Consider the following 25,184-nt stretch of genomic DNA (forward strand, 5'->3'; position numbering starts at 1 on the left):
GATCTTGAAATCTGTCCAGTCATAATCTAGGGCTAACCATCATGCACTTGATTGTTACAGTGGCTTTGAGTTGTATAATATGGATGGAAAGAAATTTCACCCAGATACATTCTGTGACTGAGATTAAGCTAAATACATTCCATTCACTTCAGTGATGTAATGATTGGTTAGAATATATAGGTAGTGATTTTTGCCAATTAGCCGATGGGTCTGTCTCCAAAAGGACAGTAAATGTAGAAAGGACCACCTGATGTGAATGAGTGAACCTTCCTGGTATTCCTTCCATAAGCGGGAAGTATGGGGGGAGAAGGGTGAATTTCCTAAGAGCTCGGTCCTGATCTTGGATTTAAAAAAAATTTCTTAGTGTGTGGTGTTTTCTTGGTCAAATTTTAAAAAATAAGCTCTCTTCTCCACCTCCCTCCACCCCAAAAAGCTGTCATTTACCTGGGCTGCTCAAGCTCATAAACCCATGGGAAAATAATTATTTTATTAAATAATCAAGGCATTAAAAATGAGTAATCTGAAAATTTTCTTATAGCAATAATGAATGAAATATGTGCACGTTCTAATTCAAACAGGGATATGCATTCATTCCAATTCAAATTTTATGCTGCACTATAAAAATGTAAAATGTATGTGCTCACAAGTCTTATGGGTGCAATTAAAAGGGTGTATTGAAAAGCTTAGCCTCTAAAACCATGTATCATTTAACTATCTCATTACCTGGCCAATAGAAATTTCTGAATGGATCAGTATATAGTAAATTACATGCAGAAAGCCAAGCATGCCCGTCTTCCACAGCTGTGGTTATTTTGTCTTTAAGGTGTAGCACTATAATCTCTCACTTGAGAAACTGCAGCTCCCTTTTAAATTATTGCTGGTTTAGCAGACATTATTGTAGCTTTATCTACACCAGTGGCTCTCACGCTCTAATCTGGAGAACCAGATGGTCACATGGTGCTATTTCACCTTGTTTCCAGCTGCTAAATCTCATTAAATGGGTTTAAACATACATTAAATGCTTTCCTAATATTACGTAGCTTGCAGTGTTCTTGGAACAGGGACTATTTGTAATGTGAATATGCAGCTCACTGGGGCTTTGGCATATGATTAGGACCCCTAGGTACTACTGCAAGACAAACAATAATTTGTATGTAACAAGTTGCTGTAATTACCACACGGATGATGATTGATCACAAATGAAATGGGAGATGAGCTACGTAACTGAACTGGAGAATGTGTGGTCTGTGAAACGGTCTCCGTTAAGATGCAGTCAACACAACAAAAAAATGCCCCGATCAACAGTACTTATACCATCACCTACTAGAGATTTTCTGTGGCAGATACCTCCTTAATAAATTACAGCATAGGTTGCAGAACTGGTGGGGCCATGCAGCCTGTGCCCTGACCACTTTTTGGCCAGGTCCAACTTGATTGGTACTGTGAACTAGCATGCCAGGTTGCAACACCAGTCACTCAAATTTGTCATAATAGAGGGGCTGCCAGGCCTGATCTGAGTGGCGGTCGCAACATCACTCCCTCAAATTTGGAGGGGATGGCTAGTGGGCCTGGGGAGATCAGGTTGCTGGTGGAGGGGGGTGCCTGAGAGGGGAAGAGAAGGGTCAGGTGGAGTTGCGGGGAGGGGGGAAACTATGCCACCCCCACACTTAAATGGTGCTTTGCAGCCATTGAATTATAATGCATCTGAAAGTGATGGGTTCTGTTTTCCCACATGTGTGCAGGGGACTTGCATGTCTAACTTCCTTTTTCCTTAGTGCTAAATATTTCTTACATAAATCCCATATATTCTGGTGGAAGGATTAGTTCCTATGATGCTGGATTAAACAGCCTTCTGGACATGAATAAAAATATGGCAGTTGCAGTTCAGTTTGCATGCCATTTTAAGCTTACTGCTACTGGGATTTATTTTAATTAGAGGAAAAGCTGGCTAGTCATGCATACATGGCACATGAGTACAGCACAGAGTAATTGTACCATATGATATTTCAGTTTGACCACTATTTATCTGTCTTTCAACAGTCAGTTGTATATCAATTCAGATTATTCGGATGCTTTTCATAGGCCAAGCTTTCATATCTTCAAATGCCAACGGAGTTCTTAAGAACAAGGATAATTTCATGTCAAGATCAACTGACAGTACAGTAATCAGTAAACTGAGTTCACCCAACATTCTCACGCTACAGTGGTTTTGGAAGATTGTGATAGCTTTTGGAGTTCAAGTTTTAACATAATTACAGTTCATGGCCTTACTGGCAGCATTACCTACGAAAAGGTAGGAGCAGGATCAAGTGACATTCCATTGTACACCTGTTTTGCAGCCAAAATGCACTGTAGCGTTGGTTACTTTACACTAAGGCATAGAATAACCATGGCTTGTCAAGCCAAAAAAATTGACATCTTATAACTTTTTAATTTATTCTCTTAATTATAGATATGTTTATCTTCCACAGACGTCAACATTTTCCAAGGTTTCATTAGGTTAAACTTTTCTTTCTTTGCAAAAAGATACCCAAACCAAACACAAGCTATATTTTCTGTTTAAAATATGTAATATTTGTAAAGAGGCTCTGAAAGACTTTTAATTGATAGCTCCCAAGGACTTCAGGAACTCAGTAAGTCTCTTAATACCAAGATGCTGAACTGGCTGTCACTTGGAAATCCAAATTTGTATCCCCAGTGTCTCCACTAATAATACTGTATATTCTTGTGTGTGTAAGTGTGACAAAAGATTTATTTTTAAGATCTATTTTCTCAAAGTTTAATTATTCTGAAGGTCAAGGGGCAAAATTAAGAGTACCGTTTTTGTTGGTTTCTTATATATAAGAAAATACAGGTCATGGGGTTTGCCAGTGAGGAAAAGAAGAAATGTTTGTTTTTTGGACGGCCATTCTGTTAACTGTCAAGCGATTGACCAACTGAGCAGATGTGAAAATCCTTTCCATCTCCCCACCACTAAATTCCTCTGTTGGCTTGGTCGTGCAGTACAATGCACATGATCACCAAGATAGATACTGCTGGTGGGCCCTCTGAATATACTGACACTGTTGTGTCTGGTTATAGTGTCAAAATAGGGAAATAATGCTTATTTTCTGGTAAGCCTTTGCTTCTCCTTTTTATACAGCTTATGTATAGTATATTTTTATACTGCTTATTTATAAGCAATATAAAAGTGGCTGCCTTGCAGGGTGCCGAAAGAGTAAATAGTTGTCTGAGTGTAAGTTTCTACCTCCAGCTGTAGGGTTTGCACACCTAGTCTACACAGTCATGTTTGAAAACTGGACCTGAAGTCCTTAGCGCCTCAGAACAGCCTGTAAGGATGGCTCACTCAAAGCAAGCCGTGGCTTGTAGGATTGTCCTTGATTTTCATGATGGAGTGGGTGATGGTTTTATAATAAATACGACCTACAAAATTTGACTTCTTGCAGTTATAAGTCCCTTTTTGGTCCAGTGGTAAATGAATACCTTTCATTACTGCAAGCTCTCAGTACGGGATGAATGTTTTTTGATGAAACAATTTAATCTATGCCAAGATGAGGAACGCCTCCAAAATTCTGAATATCACATCTTTGTCTACTTTGCCATTTTTTTTCTGTCCTTCGAGGTTTTCTTTTTAAGGTTTTGGGTGTGATTAAACTTCTAACATGTTTAAACAGTGACCCAGTTAAAAGTATGGGGTTTTTTTTAAAGGCATGTTTCTGAACATATGTATATAGCAAGTACAAGCATACTGATGGAAAAACTTGAATCCTAAGAGACACTGTGCAGTATGCTACCATGTTTGTCTTGGGACTGTAGGGAGGGAATACTGCTTAGATACAATTTTATACCATTTCCTGTCCACCTGGATTCCAGCACGCTATCTGGAATGGTTAGCCTAAAAATGTCAAAACTGTGGAGAGCTAAATACACCAGACGTTGAGGTCCCTCTCCTGCTTTTATTAGAATACTTTCCTTCCACTTTGCAACTATCCAAGCCTATCATTTTAGAACAGAGAAACAGAAACTTGATCCTACTGAAGCTAGAAGAACCTCTTCGGTGTCAGTCCTGTGTTAATGAATGCGTTAAATTAGCCTGTGCTGACACTGTGAGAAGAGAGCACTTTGTTGTACACAAGAACTTGTATTGTTTGATCTGTACATAACTGAAAGGGCATTGATGTAAAAAGGTGCTTGTACAGAGGCTGAAGGGTATCAGGTTAGGTCAGCGTTTGCACTATTTAGTCATCCACAAGGGAGTCTGGAGTTTGACGACACTAATTTGGTCTTCCAGGTTCAGGAACAATTTTCCAAATATTGTTTCCATTATTTCTCCGGTTGTCAAATATGGTCAGGCAATAACTTTGTAAATGAAATAAATTCTCTCCCTTTTCCAAGATGATGCATGAGCCATTTTAAATATACTTTCGTCCCATTTCCTTTGCTCTCCTCTACTGTTCGTGTTTCATCAAGAAAACAAATAAATGAGGGAAATGAAAAGAATTATCCACAGCTTCTTTCGATGAATTTCTCCTCGTTCTACTGCCCATTTGTCTTCCCATCCTGCAGATACCCCACCCTAGCAAGCTAGGGAGAACAATGGGGATGAATTCTTCCAACTATTTCCCTAATTACTTTGTTGGTAAGAAAATCTTGCCATTCTATACAAAAAATGTTCTATTCCTTACTTAATTCCCTTTAATATTTGGAATCTTTGTGGTGTGGGATTTTTGATTGTTTTGTGTTTTGGTGCAGGACGGAGTGCTGTATATTGAGCATGATCAGAACTAGGTTAAGTACAGCAGCAAGGTACACGATAATCTTTCAGGGTTACAGAAAATTAAAGTTTTGTTCCAGACCCCAATTTCCTCAAAGTTTGAATATGGTTTGAACTTAGTCTCAAATCAAAACCCTATCTTTGCTAAAATGAATGTGTGAGTATCAAAACAAATAATTATTATAGAAAATAACCACTTTAAATATGTTTCAAAATGAATATAAATGTAACTGTATAAGGGAGAGCTTTATAAGTATAATCTGGCAAAAATTAATTTGCTTGTAGACTGGGTGGTTTTGTCCAAAACCCTGATTGACTTATCCAAATGAATATCTTACAAGTACTTCTGCATTTCTCAAATGATAATGGCTTGACTTTTCCCGTTCTGGATGCAAAATGTTCTTGCCATAATTGGGCTTGCTGGAGAAAACTGCTGTCTCTCACCTGGACTGGTTCATCACTGCAGCAGACTCTCAGGATAAGGAAATTTATTGTATTTTTGTCTCTTGAGAAACTGATCTTATCCTTCTTGACTTCTTTGTGGAGTCAAATCTATGTTAACATTTGTAACCTTGATACAGATATGTACTGAAAAAAAGTTACAATAATTTTAAATGAAATTAAATATATTTTGCAATGGCTAGAAATCATTTGGAAGATCTTATAATGAGGTCTTATAAAATAGTAACCTTTTTTCTAGCAATCACTTCAGTGTTATGGCACTATATTTAATGGAGTTCAAAATAAGATGTGAAAGAAAAGCCATTAGTGTTGTTGTGAACAAAGATTATTCCAGGCATTACTGGAATGCAATGAAATGGGCACAGAATTGTTCAGTGTTTTATTGGCGATTGTTGTAGGTAAGAGATGTTAACCAGCAAAGGTTTGTCGTTTGTACTAATGTCACATGGGTAATTTGGATAGACATTTACAGTTGTCCGTGTTGCCCCTTGTCCCTTTCAGTTGCACTGCATTGGCTAAACTAGTCCCTTCTCCTTTAACCAGGGGACCTTTCCTGGTGGCTTTGGGGAAATCCTGGCATCCAGAGGAGTTTAACTGTGCTCACTGCAGAACCTCCATGGCTTACGTTGGGTTTGTGGAAGAGAAGGGGGCTCTCTATTGCGAGATCTGCTATGAGAAGTTCTTTGCCCCTGAATGTTCTCGATGCCAGAGGAAGATACTTGGAGTAAGTAATCAAACTGTGTGTGCATGGTTTAAATTAGTATTTTTAAAGGTGAATATTAACCACAGCCTTTTCCTTATTTTTGTAATGGATTAGTTGCTGTTAGGGAACACTTTATTGCAGATTAATCTTATTTAATTAACAGGGCATTTCACATGTCTCTTCTAGATCTCTGAAATCCCCTTTTCATAGCCAAGTTCTCATCCTGCAGATTCACTCTGTAGCACCAATACAGCTGTCGGCATATGCACGTAGGCTACAGTTCTATATTCTAGTCCCATGCCAATAATGGACATTACCAGTTTATCTCCAGCACTCTTTGAGGAGAGACATTGCAGCCTCCCCCTTGCCAGAGACCTGGACCCCAGGCCTTGCTTCTGGCTTTGCCTCTTTGGAGTTCATCTTCTCTCTCCAAGTTGCCCATCGGTAACTGCTGCAGTTCTTTGATTGAAGTGAAAGGATATTTTATTGGTGGTTTTTGACAGAATTGACAAAATAATTGTACAATATGTAAAAATGATTATGCCTCGCTGAGTACTACAGAACATGTCATTTGTCTGGCACTAGGCATAAGATAAAATATCAAAATGTTCCCCCGAGTGTGGTAGGTAGAAAAGCCCTCGCTTCTCTCACAGCCTAAAGTTTCCAATTCCAACCCTTTGATCCAGAAAGATAAGAGTCTGTTCCCCGGTGTCGCTGGAAATGGTAAGCCTACCTCTCATTGCTTTAGCAGTCCAAGTTTCAAGTCACATTTGGCATTGCATCATCTTTCAAAACCTAACAAAATTGTCATAATGTCCTTTGTGATGTCCCCCTAATTCACTTTTCCCTATCTTCACGAATATTAATTTATATTGGTCTGAAATCAGTAGAACTACTCACACAGTAAGGTACTACTCAACGTGAAGAAGGGAGACAGAATCGGTCTCAAAATCTGCTTGGGGACCCTAGCAGGGGGCCGTGGTACTGTTAAGCTATTGGAACTTCAGTTCTGCCTGCGTCCTCCAGAGTATCACAAGAGTATCCCTGAAACGATGGAGTAACCAAATTGATCTTGGCTTGGGGATTTTTTTGTTGCTTTAATTTTTGACAGCTGCCAGAGACTTGAAATTACACGTTGATAGTGTTGAGATGATGATTTAAACAGTTCTTCATCAGAGATGAAGAACGGGAGAGACATTTTTAAAAAATGCAGTAGTTTATAATGCATATCAGCAAAAAATTATGCTCATGTTAATTTATTTAATAAGATCCTCGAGTGACATTGCAGAGAGAGCATAAAAACAGTGTTTTTTTACAACAGTACAGAACATGATCACCCCTATTCACTCATCATATCAACATCACTTATTAATACCCCTTTTTCTTAACCCAACAGGAAGTAATCAATGCTTTGAAACAAACTTGGCATGTTTCCTGTTTCGTATGTGTGGCCTGCCATAATCCCATTCGCAATAATGTCTTCCATTTGGAAGATGGGGATCCCTATTGTGAGACAGGTGAGCAGCAACAAAATGACCAATGTTTTCGGTAAAACAAACCTTTTCACTTTGACAGAAGCTTTCCCACTAGTTTTCATAACAATGTATTTATTTCATCTTATCCAACAAACTAGCACCTTTGAGTCGGGGGCTGGATTTTGCCACAGTGAAGTCAGTTGGAATTTAGCTATTGACTTCATTAGGAATAGGCTCTTCGTCGTAGTTTCATTTAGTTGCTGTTCTTGCTAAGTTCCCAGATGTAGGTATAGATAACACAATAAAATGCTAATTCTCAAAAGATTTTCATGTTGGTTTTTATGAGAACCCATATCTCTTCATTCACTTGAAATAGGGATTAAATGAGCAAATACTATGGGAAGTAGTGTGTGCTACTATGAGTAGTCTTACTGATGGCAATAAGGCTACTTCTGGTCGTAAGTGATCTGTGCAGGAGGAAGTGCTTTGCAGGATCAAGAATAACATCTGTAGAACACAAGCTTAAGATCAAAAAGGCTGGTAGGAATAAAAATACAGTGATTTGATTATAGCTCTTGAAAATCTAAAGACCAGTATTAATGTGAAAAACAGTCTCCTTTGAACTTCCCTTTTTCACATTTTCAGCCAAACCATTTCCTTGAAGGAGTGAATAATTTCATTTATTTTCTTTGCTTTCCTAGTTTGTTTAAAACTTTCCACATAGATTCCCTCTCTAGGAAAGAAATGGGATGATATTTATAATAAATATTCACAAAATGTGAAAGAAATAATTGACAAAAGGTTCAATGTTATGTGTTTTTTTTTTCTTGCATGATATTTAAATCCATATTAGAAGTGTCACCAGTGGGGCCTTTTCATGGTTTCCCCCCGCCCTGTAATGTACAGTGTGATTTCACTAATAGGAGTATTAGGGTGAGTAGCTTGGGCAGGAGAGAGTGAAAAGCAGATTGATTGGGAAGAGACCTGGGGTGAATCTTGTCTCCACTCAAGTAGTGGCAAAACTCTCATTGATTTCATTGGAGCCAACATTTCAGCTCTGGTTGTTAGCAGAGTTGTTCAAAGCAATGCAGAAACGGTGAAGGGGAGCTAAAGATCAGCATGGCAGAGGAAGATTCTGCTGCCAGGATTGATTTGGTTATGTGGAGGAGAGGAGTACACACTACTCTCCCCATAACATTGTCAGAAGTACTGCAGTATCTTGCTGCTGTTGAATCATGGGAGTATCCTATGGAATGGAATATTGACAGATGAGTAGACTTGTCAAGTATGACAGTGTTGTTGAAATGTCATCCTCTGGGAGTCTGAAGTCCCTAAACTTAGAAAGACTTGATAGTCTCTAAATAGAGTGATCAAAACTAGTATTAAAGTAATCAATAACTCACCTCGAGGTGGAGAATTCATGACTGCATTTGTTCTGCTAATGTCGAATTCTTGCTCCTACTATCAAGTGATCCTCCTTGTTATGGAATGCGTTGATTGGTGCTACTTTACAAGCCTTCCCAGCTCAAATGCTCACTCTTCTGAGCTACAGGCAGATAGATATTGAAACACGATGCCATTACTATCAACATGACACGTGGTAGTAAGCTTACTTGTGAGCCACTAGGTTGTTAGTACAAGTCTGCTTTGACACATCCTGAGGTTGCAAGTACAACTGTCAGGACCAGGGGTGGAAGTGCTATGTAGTAAAAGCACTGGGTTTCTAATGAGATGTTAAACGGAGGGGTTGGCTGAGCAATCGGTATGAACTTGCTGAACACAGAGCACTTTCAGCTACTTCTGTGTGAAGAACGCTGCATAGAAGAAACTGTTATACCACAGTTTCTGGAGGGTGAAAGGGAAAGAAAGCTGAAGCCTTCCATTATGCCTTTGCTACTGCTCTCTTTCTTCCAAAGGAAAGTCTGTAACTTTTTGGCACTGTAAGCAGGAGCCAAGTTAAACAGGGCTCTGACTATTGTAAGATGCATTGAAGCAATATGTTTGTGACACCAGGGTCACAGTCAGGATTTACAGGTCCTGTGAGATGGAGAAGTGCTGTACTATTTGATGTTTTCATCAACTTTCCCCACTACACACACTATTATTGTTTTTTCCCAGCATCGAGATCCTGGACTAATAAAAAGGATACATCCCTCTTGCCACTATCAATCAGTGAAGGGCTTTACTGCTCCAATATGTTTGTGCTCACAACCTGCTTTTAAACATCATGGTTTAGAGCACTGTTTCAGGGGATCCAAAGCAGAAATCTGCCCCTTTGCCTTTTCACATGGGAAAAGGCACCTGTTGGCTCTGAGTTCTCCAGCAGGCATTAGAGAGACTCAGCACGTCCATGTTGCCTAGTAGAGAAACAAAATCTACTTTCACACTGCTTGCCACTCCTTCCCGGGTTCCCTAAGAACAGTCCTCAAACATCTCTTCTCCGTCAGTGCCACAATGTTGCCAAAAAGAATGAAGTCTGAAATTCCAATATAGCTGTCACTTTGTCTAATTCATCTCATGGAAACTTAGTGTTCCATGACACATGGTACCTTTGGCATCATGATGCAGTGATCCAAAACCCATTAAAGCTACCTCACTGTTCTTGTTCTGGACCTGAACATTTATTTTTTTCCTTATGCTTGGCTGTTGGGGGTGGGGAGTAGGGATGGGTCTGAAATGAAAGAAAATATAAACTAATTCAGGGTGAAAGTTGGCCCTGTGCAGCGGAGCAACACGACATCGGATGTAAATGATGCATAGCACTTGAGGTGACCTTTGCACAGGGGTGAGTTTCACTCTTTGAGAGGAGACTATCAGAGCCAATACTGACCTTCATATATTTAGAAATGTTGGTTAGATGCACATTGTATTGTAATGAACATACAACAGGATACAAACTTAGAGTGAGAGATTCTAGGCAAAATCTGATTTTGTTTTTTTTAAAAACACTCTGCTCAACATGAGCAAACCACAATGGGTGGAATAACTTAAAAGGAAACTATTTAAAAATCCAGTTTGGTCAAAAGTGTTGGTCTTTGATTAGAAAAGAACTGGAGAGCAAATATGTATATATTTTTGAAGTGTAGGTTAAAGAAACTCATTTAAGAAGGAAATACACCCAGTGCTGAGGGCCAGTGTGAGGCCTATGCACCATGTAAAGTCTCAAAATAGGGATTGAGGGGGACTTAAGGAGAGCATAGGCCTTGTTCTGGCCCTCTGCATGGGGTGAATTTCACCCTTAACACACTATTGGACTCGAAGTGAAAATACAGAAGTAAGAAAAGAGCGATGAAGAAGGAAAGATTAAGAAATAGAAAGGAAAGGGAGTGAGCATGAGCTGGTGAGAGGAAGGGTATATCATATCTCTCAGGCCCCTATTTAGTTTATCCACCCCCTGAATGCTTTGTCCAGAAACTTGGCAGGTGGTAATATAAACACAGTATCCTCTCCTGAAAAACAAAATGATTTCGAAAGGAAATTCTTGCATTTCCACTCATGCTTCATGCTTTCTGTGGTACAGATTACTATGCCCTCTTTGGTACCATGTGCTATGGTTGTGAATTCCCCATTGAAGCTGGAGACAGATTTCTTGAAGCCCTGGGCCACACCTGGCACGACACCTGCTTTGTGTGCTCGGTAAGTAAAATTATTTCACATTTTAAACAAATCAGTGGCAGCAGTGCTTGTGCTAACCTGAGCAATGTGAGAGTAACAGCTAAAATGTCACTTAATCCTCCTAACCCAAACAAAAAGTACTTTCACGGTTGTTTGGAAGGTGTGTTGCTATTGTGGTATTTTGGCACTCTTAGAGATCTTGGCCATGTGTGCTAGCATTTAACCCTTCATGTTGACCCTCCTGGAATATAGCATTAAAAGTCCATAAAGGAAGATGTCATATTTCTAAAATGGCAAGCGTATTGTTTGTGTTCACAGTTTCATATATACCGGAGGTTTTTTAACTCAGATATACGAGTTTACAACTCACTGTTCTACTGCAGTCTCCTTTAATAGTGTAGATCAGTGTAGATCGTCGTGTATTCGCTAAACATCAAATGCCTCTGTCTCATTTTCTTTCATGTTCTGCTTTATACTGTGCAGATCCTTTATATATGGAAATTCTGCTTCAGTTAAGTTAACTTTTAGGGGTTCTATTCTTATTTGAACCCTGTTTCAAATAAATGTTGATGTCTCTTCTTTGTATTCCAAAGATAAATGTATTGAGACAACATGACAAACCTATTGCAGCTGAAATGAAAGCATATCTCTGTCTATCATCTTTGCTTGTATTGCACGAACAGGAAAAGTTACAATAAGGATGTGATTTTAAAAAGTGCTCAGCATTGCCCTAATTCTGCTCTTACCAAAGTAAATCAGAAAGTTCCCATTTACTTAAATGGGAACAAGTTTTGACCAACACTAACACTTTTTAAATATCCCACCCTGAAAGCATGTTCCTGAGCAATGGGTAATAATCCTTATTCCATGATTGTGCGCATCAATCACGTGATGATTATTTCACATTCGGAATAATTCACTGAGTGATTTTTTGTTTTTGTTTTTTCCCAATCCTATTTCAGGTCTGTTGTGACAGTTTGGAGGGTCAGACGTTCTTCTCTAAAAAGGATAAGCCCCTGTGCAAGAAGCATGCTCACTCAGTGAACTTCTGAAGCTTAGGCCATGTATTGTTAACAAACATAAGGAATGGAGAAGGTTGAATTTCATCAGATGTCCATTTTCAATCGGCTAATAAACTATTTATATAAGATTTTAGAATGGAAGAGAAAAGTGGGAACTTTGGGCTTTTTACATAGGAAGGTTGAGAGTGTTTATCAGTGAACATTTTTGAATCAGTAAAAAGAGAAGAAGGGAGATCTGTATTCCAAGAGTAAATTATTGAGTGTAAAAATACACACCTCACAGCATATTACTGTATTGATCTCATGATTTTTTTTTATGGCCAAGGTTATATTTGTTTAAATATCAGAAATGGGGCTTCCAGGTTTAGAGAGGTGATAAAATGAAACTTGCTTTTGCTGGTATTTGGGGGGAAGGGGGAAGCATCAGATATATATTCATCATTTTATAGGAAAGAATTTAAAAAAAAAAAAAAAGGAATGAAATCAAAGATAAAAATTGGGGTATGTGGGTCATAATTAATGCATGAAATCTTTGCTGTGATAACCATATTCCGTAAGCCCAGGTTATGTTTATATGGCGTTTTTGTCTTTGGTAATCAAGTCTTGAGCAGATCTGCAAAGAGCATGGCAGAGATTTTTACATGGCCACCAAATGGTGGAATTGCTACTGTGCTGGAAAATAGGCATCAAAAAGATGCCCTTTGAGCCACTAGAGAAAACACATGGGACCTACTCTTCAAAATGTGGCACATACCACCAAAATGCTCGCCAATAAAAGTCAGGGTGTGAAATTGCATCTTAAGGTACTCAGTAGTCCTACACTTTAACTTCCAGTAGTATGGAGGCAATGTTGTAAAGCAGCTTAAAATATTTACAGTTTTCTAGATATTGATGGGTTGGACTAAAACACCAGAGCGGGGAGCAGACTGGGCAATTTTTAAGGCTCAGAAAATAATTTTAGGAGGACTGATATTGCTTTTGAAACAACTAGAGTCTGGAGAGCTGGGGCTCAAATACTTCTAGTGGAGATACTGTACTCAGCACATGTTTGGGAAGGGGATGGATGCGGACAGGTTTAAAATGTACTGTAGTTTCTGCAAGTGAAAATGTGTATTTTAGAGGAGGAGAGATGAAAAACTTTTCAATAGATTTTCCCCCCCACTCAGCCCCCTCCAGCCACTTGGAATTATACTGCAGTTAACTCACATCAAACATTTATTGTAGTGATTCTTCTTAACCTCCTATCCCCCCACCCCTTTGTGGACCAGGATTTGGAATTTCCCAGTTGCTAAGAAATTCTAGACCCACAGTCTGGAGGGGCTAATACTGCTGCGTTATGCAGCAGTTTTATCCTTTAATTTGTGCTTTGTCTATTTGTATTATAAACACACGCACGCGCTTCGAACCTAAAGTCACTGTTAAGTAATTAATATTAAATGGTGAAACAAGTTATATAAACAAGCACACACAAAAAGGAACTATATGATTATTAATGTTTTTAATAGGTGAGATTCTAGTAGGGCACTTTATAAGGAATGCTGTATCTCTCACTGAATATTTATTATTTTGGTTAGGAATATTCCACATTGGTATCTTTTTTTTATTTCACTTTTAAGGAAGCCTTGCTTATTTACTTCCAGAATTTTTAGGGGTCTTTTTTTTTTTTTTTTTTTTTTTTTGACTGCAGGCTTGATGTAGTTCAACTGGGGACTTTACAACTTCCAAAAGTATTTTTCATGTGGGATATCCTCAACAAACAGTGTTCTGCTTTTGAGCAAATGTGAGAATCATCTAGGGTCAATCCTGCCTTCTGGAACATAGCAGATGTATCAGAAACTGCATTATAACTTAGAAAATCAGCAACTGTGCTTTTTACGTGCATGCTCTGTAAGTGATTTCTCAAAATATGCCTGTTGGAGAGCAGGACTGAATTTAAATGTTTTGAGGTGAAAGTGGGTTTAGAGGTGCATAATTGAACCATGATGGCAGACTTTTCAGAGTTCAGTTACATCAAGCCGACAGCTTTATCTGTAAATATAATAATGAATGCTTAATAGAACATTATCACAATTTTAAAGGTAATTGCTGGGTAGTGGGTGCAATATGTGTTGATCCATTCAGTAGTCTTTCCCTGCTGTGTGTGCTGAAACAATAGCATTTTCTATTCATATGAATGGTTTTGCAAACAGCAGTAAAGGGAAAATACTTCCATTTACAGATTACAGTTGCTCAAACCTCTCTGTTTTTTGCCTTGTTTTGTTTAAAAAAAAAATGAGTTAAAGAAGCCTGGTGATTTTCTTGCTTGCTTGCTTTATGCTTTTGCTTCTACTTTTGACTTCACATTTGCAAATTTCATAAGACAAACTCTGTTCCTGTTACCAGTTTTGATCCTAAATAAAGATGTATGAAAAGCAGTCTGGAAAGCAATATCATAATGTATATGTATTAATAAACAGCTTTGGAGTTATATTTATTTTGTTGGGTGGTGGTTGTTTTTTGTCTTCAGATTTTTTTTAAGGTCACACAAGAGAAGCAGAAATGTAGCCCGGAACAGTACCACTACCGTATTCATATTAATTGAGCATTCTTTATTTCAAAATACTGGCCAGAGTAGAATATTTTGCAATTTTGTATTTGCAAGTGTGTTTGGCATTTTTCCCTAGGCTGAGGCTTTTCATAGCAATGCTATCGCCCATGACGAGCATTATCTGATACTGTATTTAGCCTTGGTACAAAGCATTCTCTGCTTTCACCTGGGGATACTTAACCATCTACTGTAACATGGTCAATTACTTCATGATAAAGCAGCCTCATAAGAGTCTCATGAGCTGGATATCTCTTAAATAGGCAAATGCACTGTTGTTTTTCTGTCTTTATTTGTAACAAGCAGAAAAAATACTGCACATGGCTATATAAAATTTAGATGCAACTTTACAGGAATTTTGTCTCTGCTGCAGTGTTTAGGCTATGAATGAGACAAATGCAAGTCTATTTGCAAACAGTATATTAAACTCCAGAAGCCAAACTCTTAAAGATATCAAGTCAAAATTGACATTTTAATGGGAGAGGTTTGGTTTCTATCAATCACAACATCATTTAACATTAAAATGCACCGACAAAAATAAGAGATCTGTCATTCATTCATTAAGAAACTGTAATCTAGTGTAAGATTTATAGGCTAAAAACTCAACAGCATGTTTTCACAATAAATCCCCTTTCACTGCTCAACCCAGAACAAGTCTCTCTGTCACTCAAAACGTTTGCCGATCAAAATGCCCTGTATAAGATCTTCAAAGGTTTTCTCACAAAATTGCATATAAATCCTTTTACCAGCAAAAGCTTAGTATAGGTTTGTGTTTTACTTTCTTGGGGCATTGGTTAATTTCTTGTGCTCAGACAAGATCTTGGTTATATCAGAAACACATAGGGCCTAATTTATTATTAGCAGTCTGGTGTTAATTAGGGGGAATTACCAGAAATAGTTTGCTTGATGGAAATTTATTATCGTATCACACTTTACTGATGGCAAAATAGGAGTCACTGAAAGAATGCAGCTCCTACTCATAACCAACTAATTAATAAGGTGCCAAAATTCCTCTGAGAAGGGTTTGGTCCTAACTATGGGAACCTAACAGGGCAAATGGTTCCTATCCAATATTTAAAATTTTAAAGGGGAAAAGAGGGAGGAGGAGAAATTGCTGCCCAGCAAAAGTCCCAAAAGTGGCATGGCTTTTACTTGCACTTATAAATGAAAGCATTTAACTCAGTTCCTAGGCTTATTAGAACACTCGTTTTCCCTTTTATGCAGACAGAAAAACAGCTGCAAATTTATTATCTTACTTGGCGTTCTGAACTTGATTTTCAGTTTTCCTTGTGTATATCATACATTATGGCAATGCTTTATGAATAGGACTTTAGAAATAACAGACTATTGTACTGAATTTTATTCCCATTTAAAAACTCTCTATTTTTTATGTAATGGCTTAAAAAGTAAAGCTCACAGTAAGTTGCAAATTTATATTAATGATTGATACGTAAGGTCTGGCTTCTACACTTTTAATACACCTAAATGTTTGCTATATAAGGCCGTTTGGGAATAGAAAAGCACTGTCAGTTATTAGCAATAACTGTGATTCAGTGGAAGGCACATTCAAGGAATACGTTTTCTTTACATCTGAATAGAATATTATAATGCAGTGGCATGCAACCAAAACCTTGCTTACTCTGTTATAAACTAAAGAACAAAAAAATCACAGTGGAATAAAAAAACTGGAGCTGGCTGATCTGAAAAAATATTCTGGGTGAGATTTTTGAAGTGCCAAAGAGATTTAGGAGCACATGTGCCATTGCAAATCATTAGAATTTATGCTCCAGATGGCTTAAGAATTTAGAAGTCACACCCTTCATCTTGTGTGTTTTAAAAGACTTCTGCTGTATTATGAAACCAAGCACTGTGTTTTGAGTTTTTCACACTTTCCAAACACACAGGACCTTTTTAAAACACTCACACCTGTACTTTACCTTTCCTACCTACTAGAAAGCACCATTGTTTTTTTATTTGCTTAAAATACTTAAGTAAAAGATAATCCCATCAGGTGTGTCTTTATTTTTCTTCCCAGTACACCAATGAAATGTCAAATGTTCCTTTGGTAAATATAAATCTGAACTGAGCTTTGGTGAGTCATTCATCATAATGTCATGTTTTTCCTTCCTTGAAGTTTCCATTATTTGATTCAGCTCTTTGAACATAACCTTACCTCCCACGTTAAGTCCTGTGTCCTCTTGAAGTATATCAGGCAACAGGACAGCAAAACTATGTGTTGGGTCAAATTTATTAATGGCACAATTTTCATGCAGTCCCAGTGAAGCAAATCACCAGTAACTCCATTGTAGTCTCACTGGTTTTATTCTCATGTGTAGCCGTTAAGTGTGATCAGAAGTAGGCCCTTTTGTCTGGATCTTCAGCTGATGTAAATCTGTGTATTCCCATTTAAGTAAATGGAGAGATGCCAGTTTTTACTTGCTAAGGATCTGGCCCATTGTCTTTAACAGGATCTACACTAAAGATGAATTTGCTTATTGAAATCATTTTAAGACTAGGTGACAAAATACAAACAACCGAGCACCATGACACTTAGAGCTCTTTCCAGTGTCATTTAAAAGATACGAGATTTTTCATACAGCATATTTCATCTCCTGAAGCTTTGATTTTTTTACGTCTGTAGACAGGCTCTAAAATATAAATGAGAAGGTTAATTGTGAGAAAAGCTTGTACATAACTGATATTTAATATAGCTAGTGTAGCTGTTTTGGGGATACTGATTCAGAGACCTTTAACTTCAGGACCAGGTAAGTATGTACTATTTATGTTTGATCACGTAGTTGCATCAATAGTCTGTAAAAATCAAGTATTAATTAAAACTAGTCTATGCACAAAAGATAATTTTCAGTATTTATAATTTGACTTGCAATAATTAGTGTGACTTTATTCCTCGCATATTCAGACTCTGCTGGTTGTTTCTTTTCAAAACCTATTGCTAATATATGTAAACTCATCAACTGTACACCTTTGAGGGTAGGTGGAGAAACTGTTAAGATATCTGCAAATGAAATTGCTTTTGTAAGCATTATTTGAAATTCACTGACATTTTTCAAGATGTACATGTGAAAACAGTTCCACAAATGATGCAGAAGACCACTATTTGAGTGATGATCAGAAAACACACTGCAATAGTTCAGTCCTGTCTCCCTGGATGTAAAGCACAAACTGGAGTTCTAAGGAATGGTGCTTTATTGTTAGAGGACCTGTTAGTCTTTCTAGGTTCTTATATTACACCCATCCCTGCCTGAGAAGCAGGTTGATCTAGAAGTTAGAGCCCAAATTTTGGAGCCAGAAGTGCCTGAGTTCTAATCCTAGGTTTCTACCACCTTGCTATGTGGCTTTAGGAAAGACACTTTCCCTTGCTGTTTTGCCATCTATATATGGGGAATAATATTTACGGTGGTCATCATTTTTAAAAAAGTTAATCTGCCCTCCCAGTCACTGTATATGTGAGATTTCAGTTCTATTCTAAATAGAGAGCAATACTGCAATGTCTCAGATACCACTGTAGAGTAAGTGGGTAAATGCTGACATTTCCTATTTGCATCAACTGTACCTATTTTACAGGTACAGGGGAGTTGTGCAAATTAGTTGAAATTTAGAAAGGGCTTTGAACAATCCAAGTGCTGTATGTATGCTATGTATGTTTTCTCAGAGCGTAACCCTCCGCCAGTCAATAGAGAATTATTTGGTAGCTCTGACCACTTGTATTTGGGGAAGGAACTATGCAAAATTCCCTCTCCAGAAGCCACAGGCATGCTTCTGTAAATCAGAAGTAACTCCTCCAAAGTCAATGGCAGTAAACTGATGCAAGTCCAATTGCAATCTATCTGCAAATAACAAGCATCCTTGCATTACTGATGCATTCCCTAATTTCTAGCTCCTGCTATTTTTCTGCTTTTACTGGAGGCCTTTTGTGTGTTGGTACTAGAACTCATCAATTGCTGATGCAGCTGTATTTCTTGACTATACCCCAGGGATACTCCCCAAAGACCAGTAACATCACATGCTTTTGTCTAAGGCTGCTTAATATTGCAAAACCTGCAGAATCCTTGATGGGGACCCATAACAATGGCTTCACTTTCCAGAACATTATAAGACTCTAGTATGCGATTGCATTTTGTAATTCATATTTTTGTGCTTAATGACAATTATGTTCATTGCTTGTATTATACTGTAAAGAAACTAGCCTCCTGACTGGGCAATGCTCTGGTACTGTATGCTTTAGAGCAGTGGCTCTCAAACTTGTGTATTGGTGACCCCTTTCACATAGCAAGCCTCTGAGTGCGACCCCCCCTTATCCATTAAAAACACTTTTAAATATATTTAACACCATTATAAATGCTAGAGGCAAAGCTGGGTTTGGGGTGGAGGCTGGCAGCTCGCGATCCCCATGTAATAACCTCGTCACCCCCCTGAGGGGTCCCGACCCCAGTTTGAGAACTCCTGCTCTAGAGTCAGTACCATTAAACCTACAAAGGCATACTTTGGGGGGCAAATAGGTCTAATAATAGGCAACACAACATTTCAAATGCATGCATGCACACAAATTATGCTATGTAATGTATTCTATAGACCATTGTATACTGTCTATATAATGAATTAATGTGTGGGTAGGATAAGGATATGTTACTCTTTGGAATTCTGCTGCTTATACAATAGTGAAATTAAATGTATGCATGCTGTGTCTTGTGCCCAGAAATTACAGGCAGGGGTAAGTTGTGATAAAAGCCCATAACCACCATTAGCAGTGACACCTGCTTCCTGCGCTCAAGGTATTAACCCTTTTTTTACATTATACAATCTGTATTGTAAAATATACATGGACTTATGAAATTTTTTGGCTTTTATATCTTTATATATTATAGTGTCATGTACTGTAATGAGTTGATACATTGAGACAGGGTGTGTTACTTAGAATTGTAAAGGCTGGATTCAATTACATTTGTTTTTTTTAAAAGTGCCGAAATATAGAGGTTTTGGAACAAGTCAGCTCAAATTATTTGAAAACTGTTACAATCAATTAAGAGGGCAGCTTCTACAATGTCCAGAATTTACCAATCTTGCAGAAGAGAAAATTTTGTAAATCAAATGAAGTGGTGGCCATAAAGAAAGCAGGGTTTGCTCTCAGGGGCCACAGAGTAAATTTCCAAGTATTTAGGACTGGAAATAGCTACGCTCGTTCAGATATAACTGTGTGGTGACCAGGGTAAGTGTTGATTTTTCACTATTTTTGTTTTATGGCAGTAACTCTTTTTAAAGGCAGTTAGGGGGTTTTGCTTGTCGCAAGACACCACACAATTAGATTGTTTAGAAAGGGTTATATGTCTGGGTTCTCCACACAGATCTCTCCCATAGTCATCGCCACCCAAGAGTATATTAAGGCTAAACAAAGGCCAGATCTACCAAATCCTCAAATTCCGCCCTACCCTCCTGATGTATACTGCTTCTCAAGCCAGCTCTTAAGGAAGTAAATAAACTGGATTTAACGTTGGGTTGGATTGAGGACCATCACACATTTCTTCCTGGAGATTCTTCCTCTCTGCTACCATGTATGGAGTCTAGTCTTGTCTTCTCACTGCTGAGATACTGATCTTGCTCCCAAAGGGGGCAACCCAATGAGTCCAGTCCATCCCAGCAACTGACCATTTTGCAACAACTGGTTACTGCTGTGCCCTGACACACTGAAATTCAGCAGTTGCTTCCTCTCACTCTACAGCCCCAGTCACTTGTGTCCAATGATCCTGCCCCTGCAACCAGTGCAAAACATTTCTATTATTCAAGACATTTTTAGTAATTTGTGTTTATGGAAGCTAAAGGCAAATCACTGCTGAGTCCCAAGAATGTATGGAACTATTCTCCTATCAATGAGTCCGTTGATCAATATGGCAACAAATGTCCCACCAATATCCTCCCTCTTACATCATCAGTGTGAATGATTCCTGTGGAGGGTATGAAAAACGGAGCGCAAGTTGGTGCTTCACAACCGTCGTCCTACAACTGTTCCATTGTTACTATCACTGTATTCTTGCTATTCCATCTCTGACACCATCCAGAAAAGAATCCAGTTTGTGACACATTGTGCATTGCTTTGTGAGATGGACATGTCTTAGAATAATATTGAGACCCTGACAAACTCACTTCCACTTAGGATTGAACCCAGGTGGGGTCTAGTAAAAATCCTACTGAAGTTAGTGGAAAGATTCTCATTGGTTTCAATGGACTTTGGATCAGGCCTTCAGCTGTGGTTTTCCAGCTAAAAGACTATTGCACTAGACACTGCTCTTATTTCCTCCCCCACCCCCACCCCAAGTCACTGCCTGTCTTATTGTCAGAAATGCTCTAAAGCCTGGCTGCATATTTAAATGTCATAAGGAAATGCAAGCAACAAAAGGAGTGACTTGAAATGAAGGAATGGATTTATTTAAGCATTATGGGATGGCTTCTCTTTTGCCAAGATTCACTTGGCACAGGAGTGGATGAGTCTGACCTGCAGGGAAACAAGATATCTCCAGCCTGCTCAGCTGCAGACCTGGTTTTGGTGGTGTAGGAGCTACTTTAATCTGTGACCGCTGGCAGTAATCCCCAAGGGACTGTCCACTATCTGAGAACTGTTGGCGCATCATACATGCCCCTGCCACCTCTGTTATGCCCCGTGCTATGGTCTGGGTGGGGTGGCATAGGATCCAGTTATGACCGCTTTCTAACAGCTAGGAGCATCTTCAGCAGACCAGAGATGGCCAGCATCCTGCATGTGTGGCACCGACGGATTGTGCTGGGGGAGAGATTCTGGTCCAAGGGCTCCATCTTGTTTGAAGTATTCCATGGCAAATTTGGATGAATAACCCAAATTTCCAGTGATAGGGTGAGGAGGAAAATACCCACACAGCCTGCAAAGCTCTAAATAGTCTTCTGTTTTGGAAGTACAGAACCAGTTACAGTTCTTCTTTGAATATCTGATTACACAGTGTTGGAGAACACCGTGACTTCTAGCCTATAGCTCAGCCACCAGTCTTCTCATTTTGTGTTTTATATTCCTTGATCTGCAGAGCTAGTATCAAAGAAGAGAGATGTATGTAGTTCTGGAAGCTTAACATTTTCTCTGACTAGTGGAAAAAAATGATACCTGAGTTTGAGCTTTCCAAGAGCTTTGAAGGGTCTCTGCACTCACTTTTCAGAAATCCCTATTGAACGTTTAAAAAAGAAACTTAGCCATATAAAAGTGAGGCAGACCTAAATAATACCATGGTTTCTTCATTGGAAGGAAGGGTCATTTTAATGCTGACAATAGACTTCCAACAGCAGGTGATCAGTGTGCTACATGTCATGTGACTATAGGCAGAGTTGGTAACACCATTGATAGGGAAGGTTGCCCAACACTTTGCCAGAACTGAGTGGAACTTTATTATTATTATTTATTATTTGTATTACCATCATGCCTCGGATCCCTACTCCGGGACCCAGGACCCTGTTGTGTTAGGTGTTGTAAAAAAAAAAAAAAGCAGAACAAAACAACGGCCCCTGCCCCAAAGTGGCTTCCAAATTCAATACAAGACGAGACGACAGATGGAGACAAACTAAAGTAAAAGGAAACTCTGAGACAACACTGGTCAGCATGATAGGCAGTGGGATCCACGTGCCAGCAGCCTAACCTGTGTCAAGTTTTTTTTTTAAAGCCTCCCAGAAAAGGAGAGTTTTAAGGAGGGTTTAAAAGGAGGATTTAATGCGCTTTGTAGCATTGTGCATGAAGAAGGGAGCTCTTCCCAAGCATGAGTGCCAGTGTGGGGAGAAAGCAAGCCTTTCTGAAAACTTAACAAGTGGGCAATGGAAGGCATTGTAGGCTAAATCAGAGGTGGGAGGTGATCCTTTGATAGTGAATGAGATACATGCCATGAAGGGTTTTGACAGTGAAGACAAGCAGCTTATATCTGATGCGATAGAGAAGAGGGAATCAGTAAAGGAGCAATGGCTAAGGAGCAAGGAGCAATGGCTAAGCCCTTGTCTACACTAGGACTTTAGGTCGAATTTAGCAGCATTAAACCGATGTAAACCTGCACCCGTCCACACGATGAAGCCCTTTATTTCGACTTAAAGGGCTCTTAAAATCGATTTCCTTACTCCACCCCTGACAAGTGGATTAGTGCTTAAATCGGCCTTGCCGGCTCGAATTTGGGGTACTGTGGACACAATTCGACGGTATTGGCCTCCGGGAGCTATCCCAGAGTGCTCCATTGTGACCGCTCTGGACAGCACTCTCAACTCAGATGCACTGGCCAGGTAGACAGGAAAAGAACCGCAAACTTTTGAATCTCATTTCCTGTTTGGCCAGCGTGGCAAGCTGCAGGTGACCATGCAGAGCTCATCAGCAGAGGTGACCATGATGGAGTCCCAGAATCGCAAAAGAGCTCCAGCATGGACCGAACGGGAGGTACGGGATCTGATCACTGTATGGGGAGAGGAATCCGTGCTATCAGAACTCCGTTCCAGTTTTCGAAATGCCAAAACCTTTGTCAAAATCTCCCAGGGCATGAAGGACAGAGGTCATAACAGGGACCCGAAGCAGTGCCGCGTGAAACTGAAGGAGCTGAGGCAAGCCTACCAGAAAACCAGAGAGGTGAACGGCCGCTCCGGGTCAGAGCCCCAAACATGCCGCTTCTATGATAAGCTGCATGCCATTTTAGGGGGTTCAGCCACCACTACCCCAGCCGTGTTGTTTGACTTCTTCAATGGAGATGGAGGCAATACGGAAGCAGGTTTTGGGGACGAAGAAGATGATGATGAGGTTGTAGATAGCTCAAAGCAAGCAAGCAGAGAAACCGGTTTTCCCGACAGCCAGGAACTGTTTCTCACCCTGGACCTGGAGCCAGTACCCCCCGAACCCACCCAAGGCTGTGTCCTGGACCCAGCAGGTGGAGAAGGGACCTCCGGTGAGTGTACCTTTTAAAATACTATATGTGGTTTAAAAGCAAGCATGTGAAAGGATTACTTTGCCCTGGCATTCGCGGCTTTCCTGGATGTACTCCCAAAGCCTTTGCAAAAGGTTTCTGGGGAGGGCAGCCTTATTGCGTCCTTCATGCCCTGACACTTCACCACTTTACCACTCCAGGCCAGTAACACGTACTCGGGAATCATTGTACAACAAAGCATTGCAGTGTATGTTTGCTGGCGTTCAAACGACATCCGTTCTTTATCTCTCTGTGTTATCCTCAGGAGAGTGAGATATAATTCATGGTCACCTGGTTGAAATAGGGTGCTTTTCTTCAGGGGACACTCAGAGGAGCCCATTCCTGCTGGGCTGTTTGCCTGTGGCTAAACAGAAATGTTCCCCGCTGTTAGCCACAGGGAGGGGGGAGGGTTGAGGGGGTAGCCACGCGGTGGGGGGAGGCAAAATGCGACCTTGTAACGAAAGCACATGTGCTATGTATGTAATGTTAACAGCAAGGTTTACCCTGAAAGAGTGTAGTCACTGTTTTATAAAATGTGTCTTTTTAAATACCGCTGTCCCTTTTTTTTCTCCACCAGCTGCATGTGTTTCAATGATCACAGGATCTTCTCCTTCCCAGAGGCTAGTGAAGCTTAGAAAGAAAAAAAAACACACTCGAGATGAAATGTTCTCCGAGCTCATGCTGTCCTCCCACACTGACAGAGCACAGACAAATGCGTGGAGGCAAATAATGTCAGAGTGCAGGAAAGCACAAAATGACCGGGAGGAGAGGTGGCGGGCTGAAGAGAGGGCTGAAGCTCAAATGTGGCTGCAGCGTGATGAGAGGAGGCAGGATTCAATGCTGAGACTGCTGGAGGACCAAACCAGTATGCTCCAGTGTATGGTTGAGCTGCAGCAAAGGCAGCTGGAGCACAGACTGCCACTACAGCCCCTGTGTAACCAACCGCCCTCCTCCCCAAGTTCCATAGCCTCCACACCCAGACGCCCAAGAATGTGGTGGGGGGGCCACCGGCCAACCAGCCACTCCACCACAGAGGATTGCCCAAAAAAAAGAAGGCTGGCATTCAATAAATTTTAAAGTTGTAAACTTTTAAAGTGCTGTGTGGCATTTTCCTTCCCTCCTCCACTACCCCTCCTGGGCTACCTTGGTAGTCATCCCCCTATTTGTGTGATGAATGAATAAAGAATGCATGAATGTGAAGCAACAATGACTTTATTGCCTCTGCAAGTGGTGATTGAAGGGAGGAGGGGAGGGTGGTTAGCTTACAGGGAAGTAGAGTGAACCAAGGGGCGGCGGGTTTCATCAAGGAGAAACAAACAGAACTTTCACACCGTAGCCTGGCCAGTCATGAAACTGGTTTTCAAAGCTTCTCTAATGCGTACCGCGCCCTCCTGTGCTCTTCTAACCGCCCTGGTGTCTGGCTGCGCGTAACCAGCAGCCAGGCGATTTGCCTCAACCTCCCACCCCGCCATAAACGTCTCCCCCTTACTCTCACAGATATTGTGGAGCACACAGCAAGCAGTAATAACAGTGGGAATATTGGTTTCGCTGAGGTCTAAGCGAGTCAGTAAACTGCGCCAGCGCGC

At 39.9% G+C, this 25,184-nt stretch overlaps 1 protein-coding gene across 4 annotated transcripts in view; it reads left to right on the forward strand.

Annotated features, from left to right (window-relative positions):
- The window catches only part of PDLIM5 (PDZ and LIM domain 5), a 180,955-nt gene extending 166,446 nt beyond the window's left edge, over nt 1–14,509 (forward strand). For 3 of the 4 annotated variants that reach the window (XM_084626811.1, XM_084626813.1, XM_084626814.1), the window contains 4 exons: nt 5,780–5,960; nt 7,336–7,456; nt 10,935–11,050; nt 11,992–13,696. In XM_084626811.1, coding sequence (XP_084482937.1) covers nt 5,780–5,960; nt 7,336–7,456; nt 10,935–11,050; nt 11,992–12,081 — 508 coding nt within the window. In that variant the 3' untranslated portion in view covers nt 12,082–13,696. Of the gene's footprint in view, nt 1–5,779; nt 5,961–7,335; nt 7,457–10,934; nt 11,051–11,991; nt 13,697–13,738 lie in introns of those variants that run through there. The other variant, XM_084626812.1, reaches the window with a different exon arrangement.
- Nucleotides 14,510–25,184: the final 10,675 nt, after the last annotated feature.

This window comes from Lepidochelys olivacea (genome assembly GCF_965140295.1).
Source record: "Lepidochelys olivacea isolate rLepOli2 genome assembly, chromosome: 4".
NCBI classification, from domain to species: domain Eukaryota; kingdom Metazoa; phylum Chordata; order Testudines; family Cheloniidae; genus Lepidochelys; species Lepidochelys olivacea.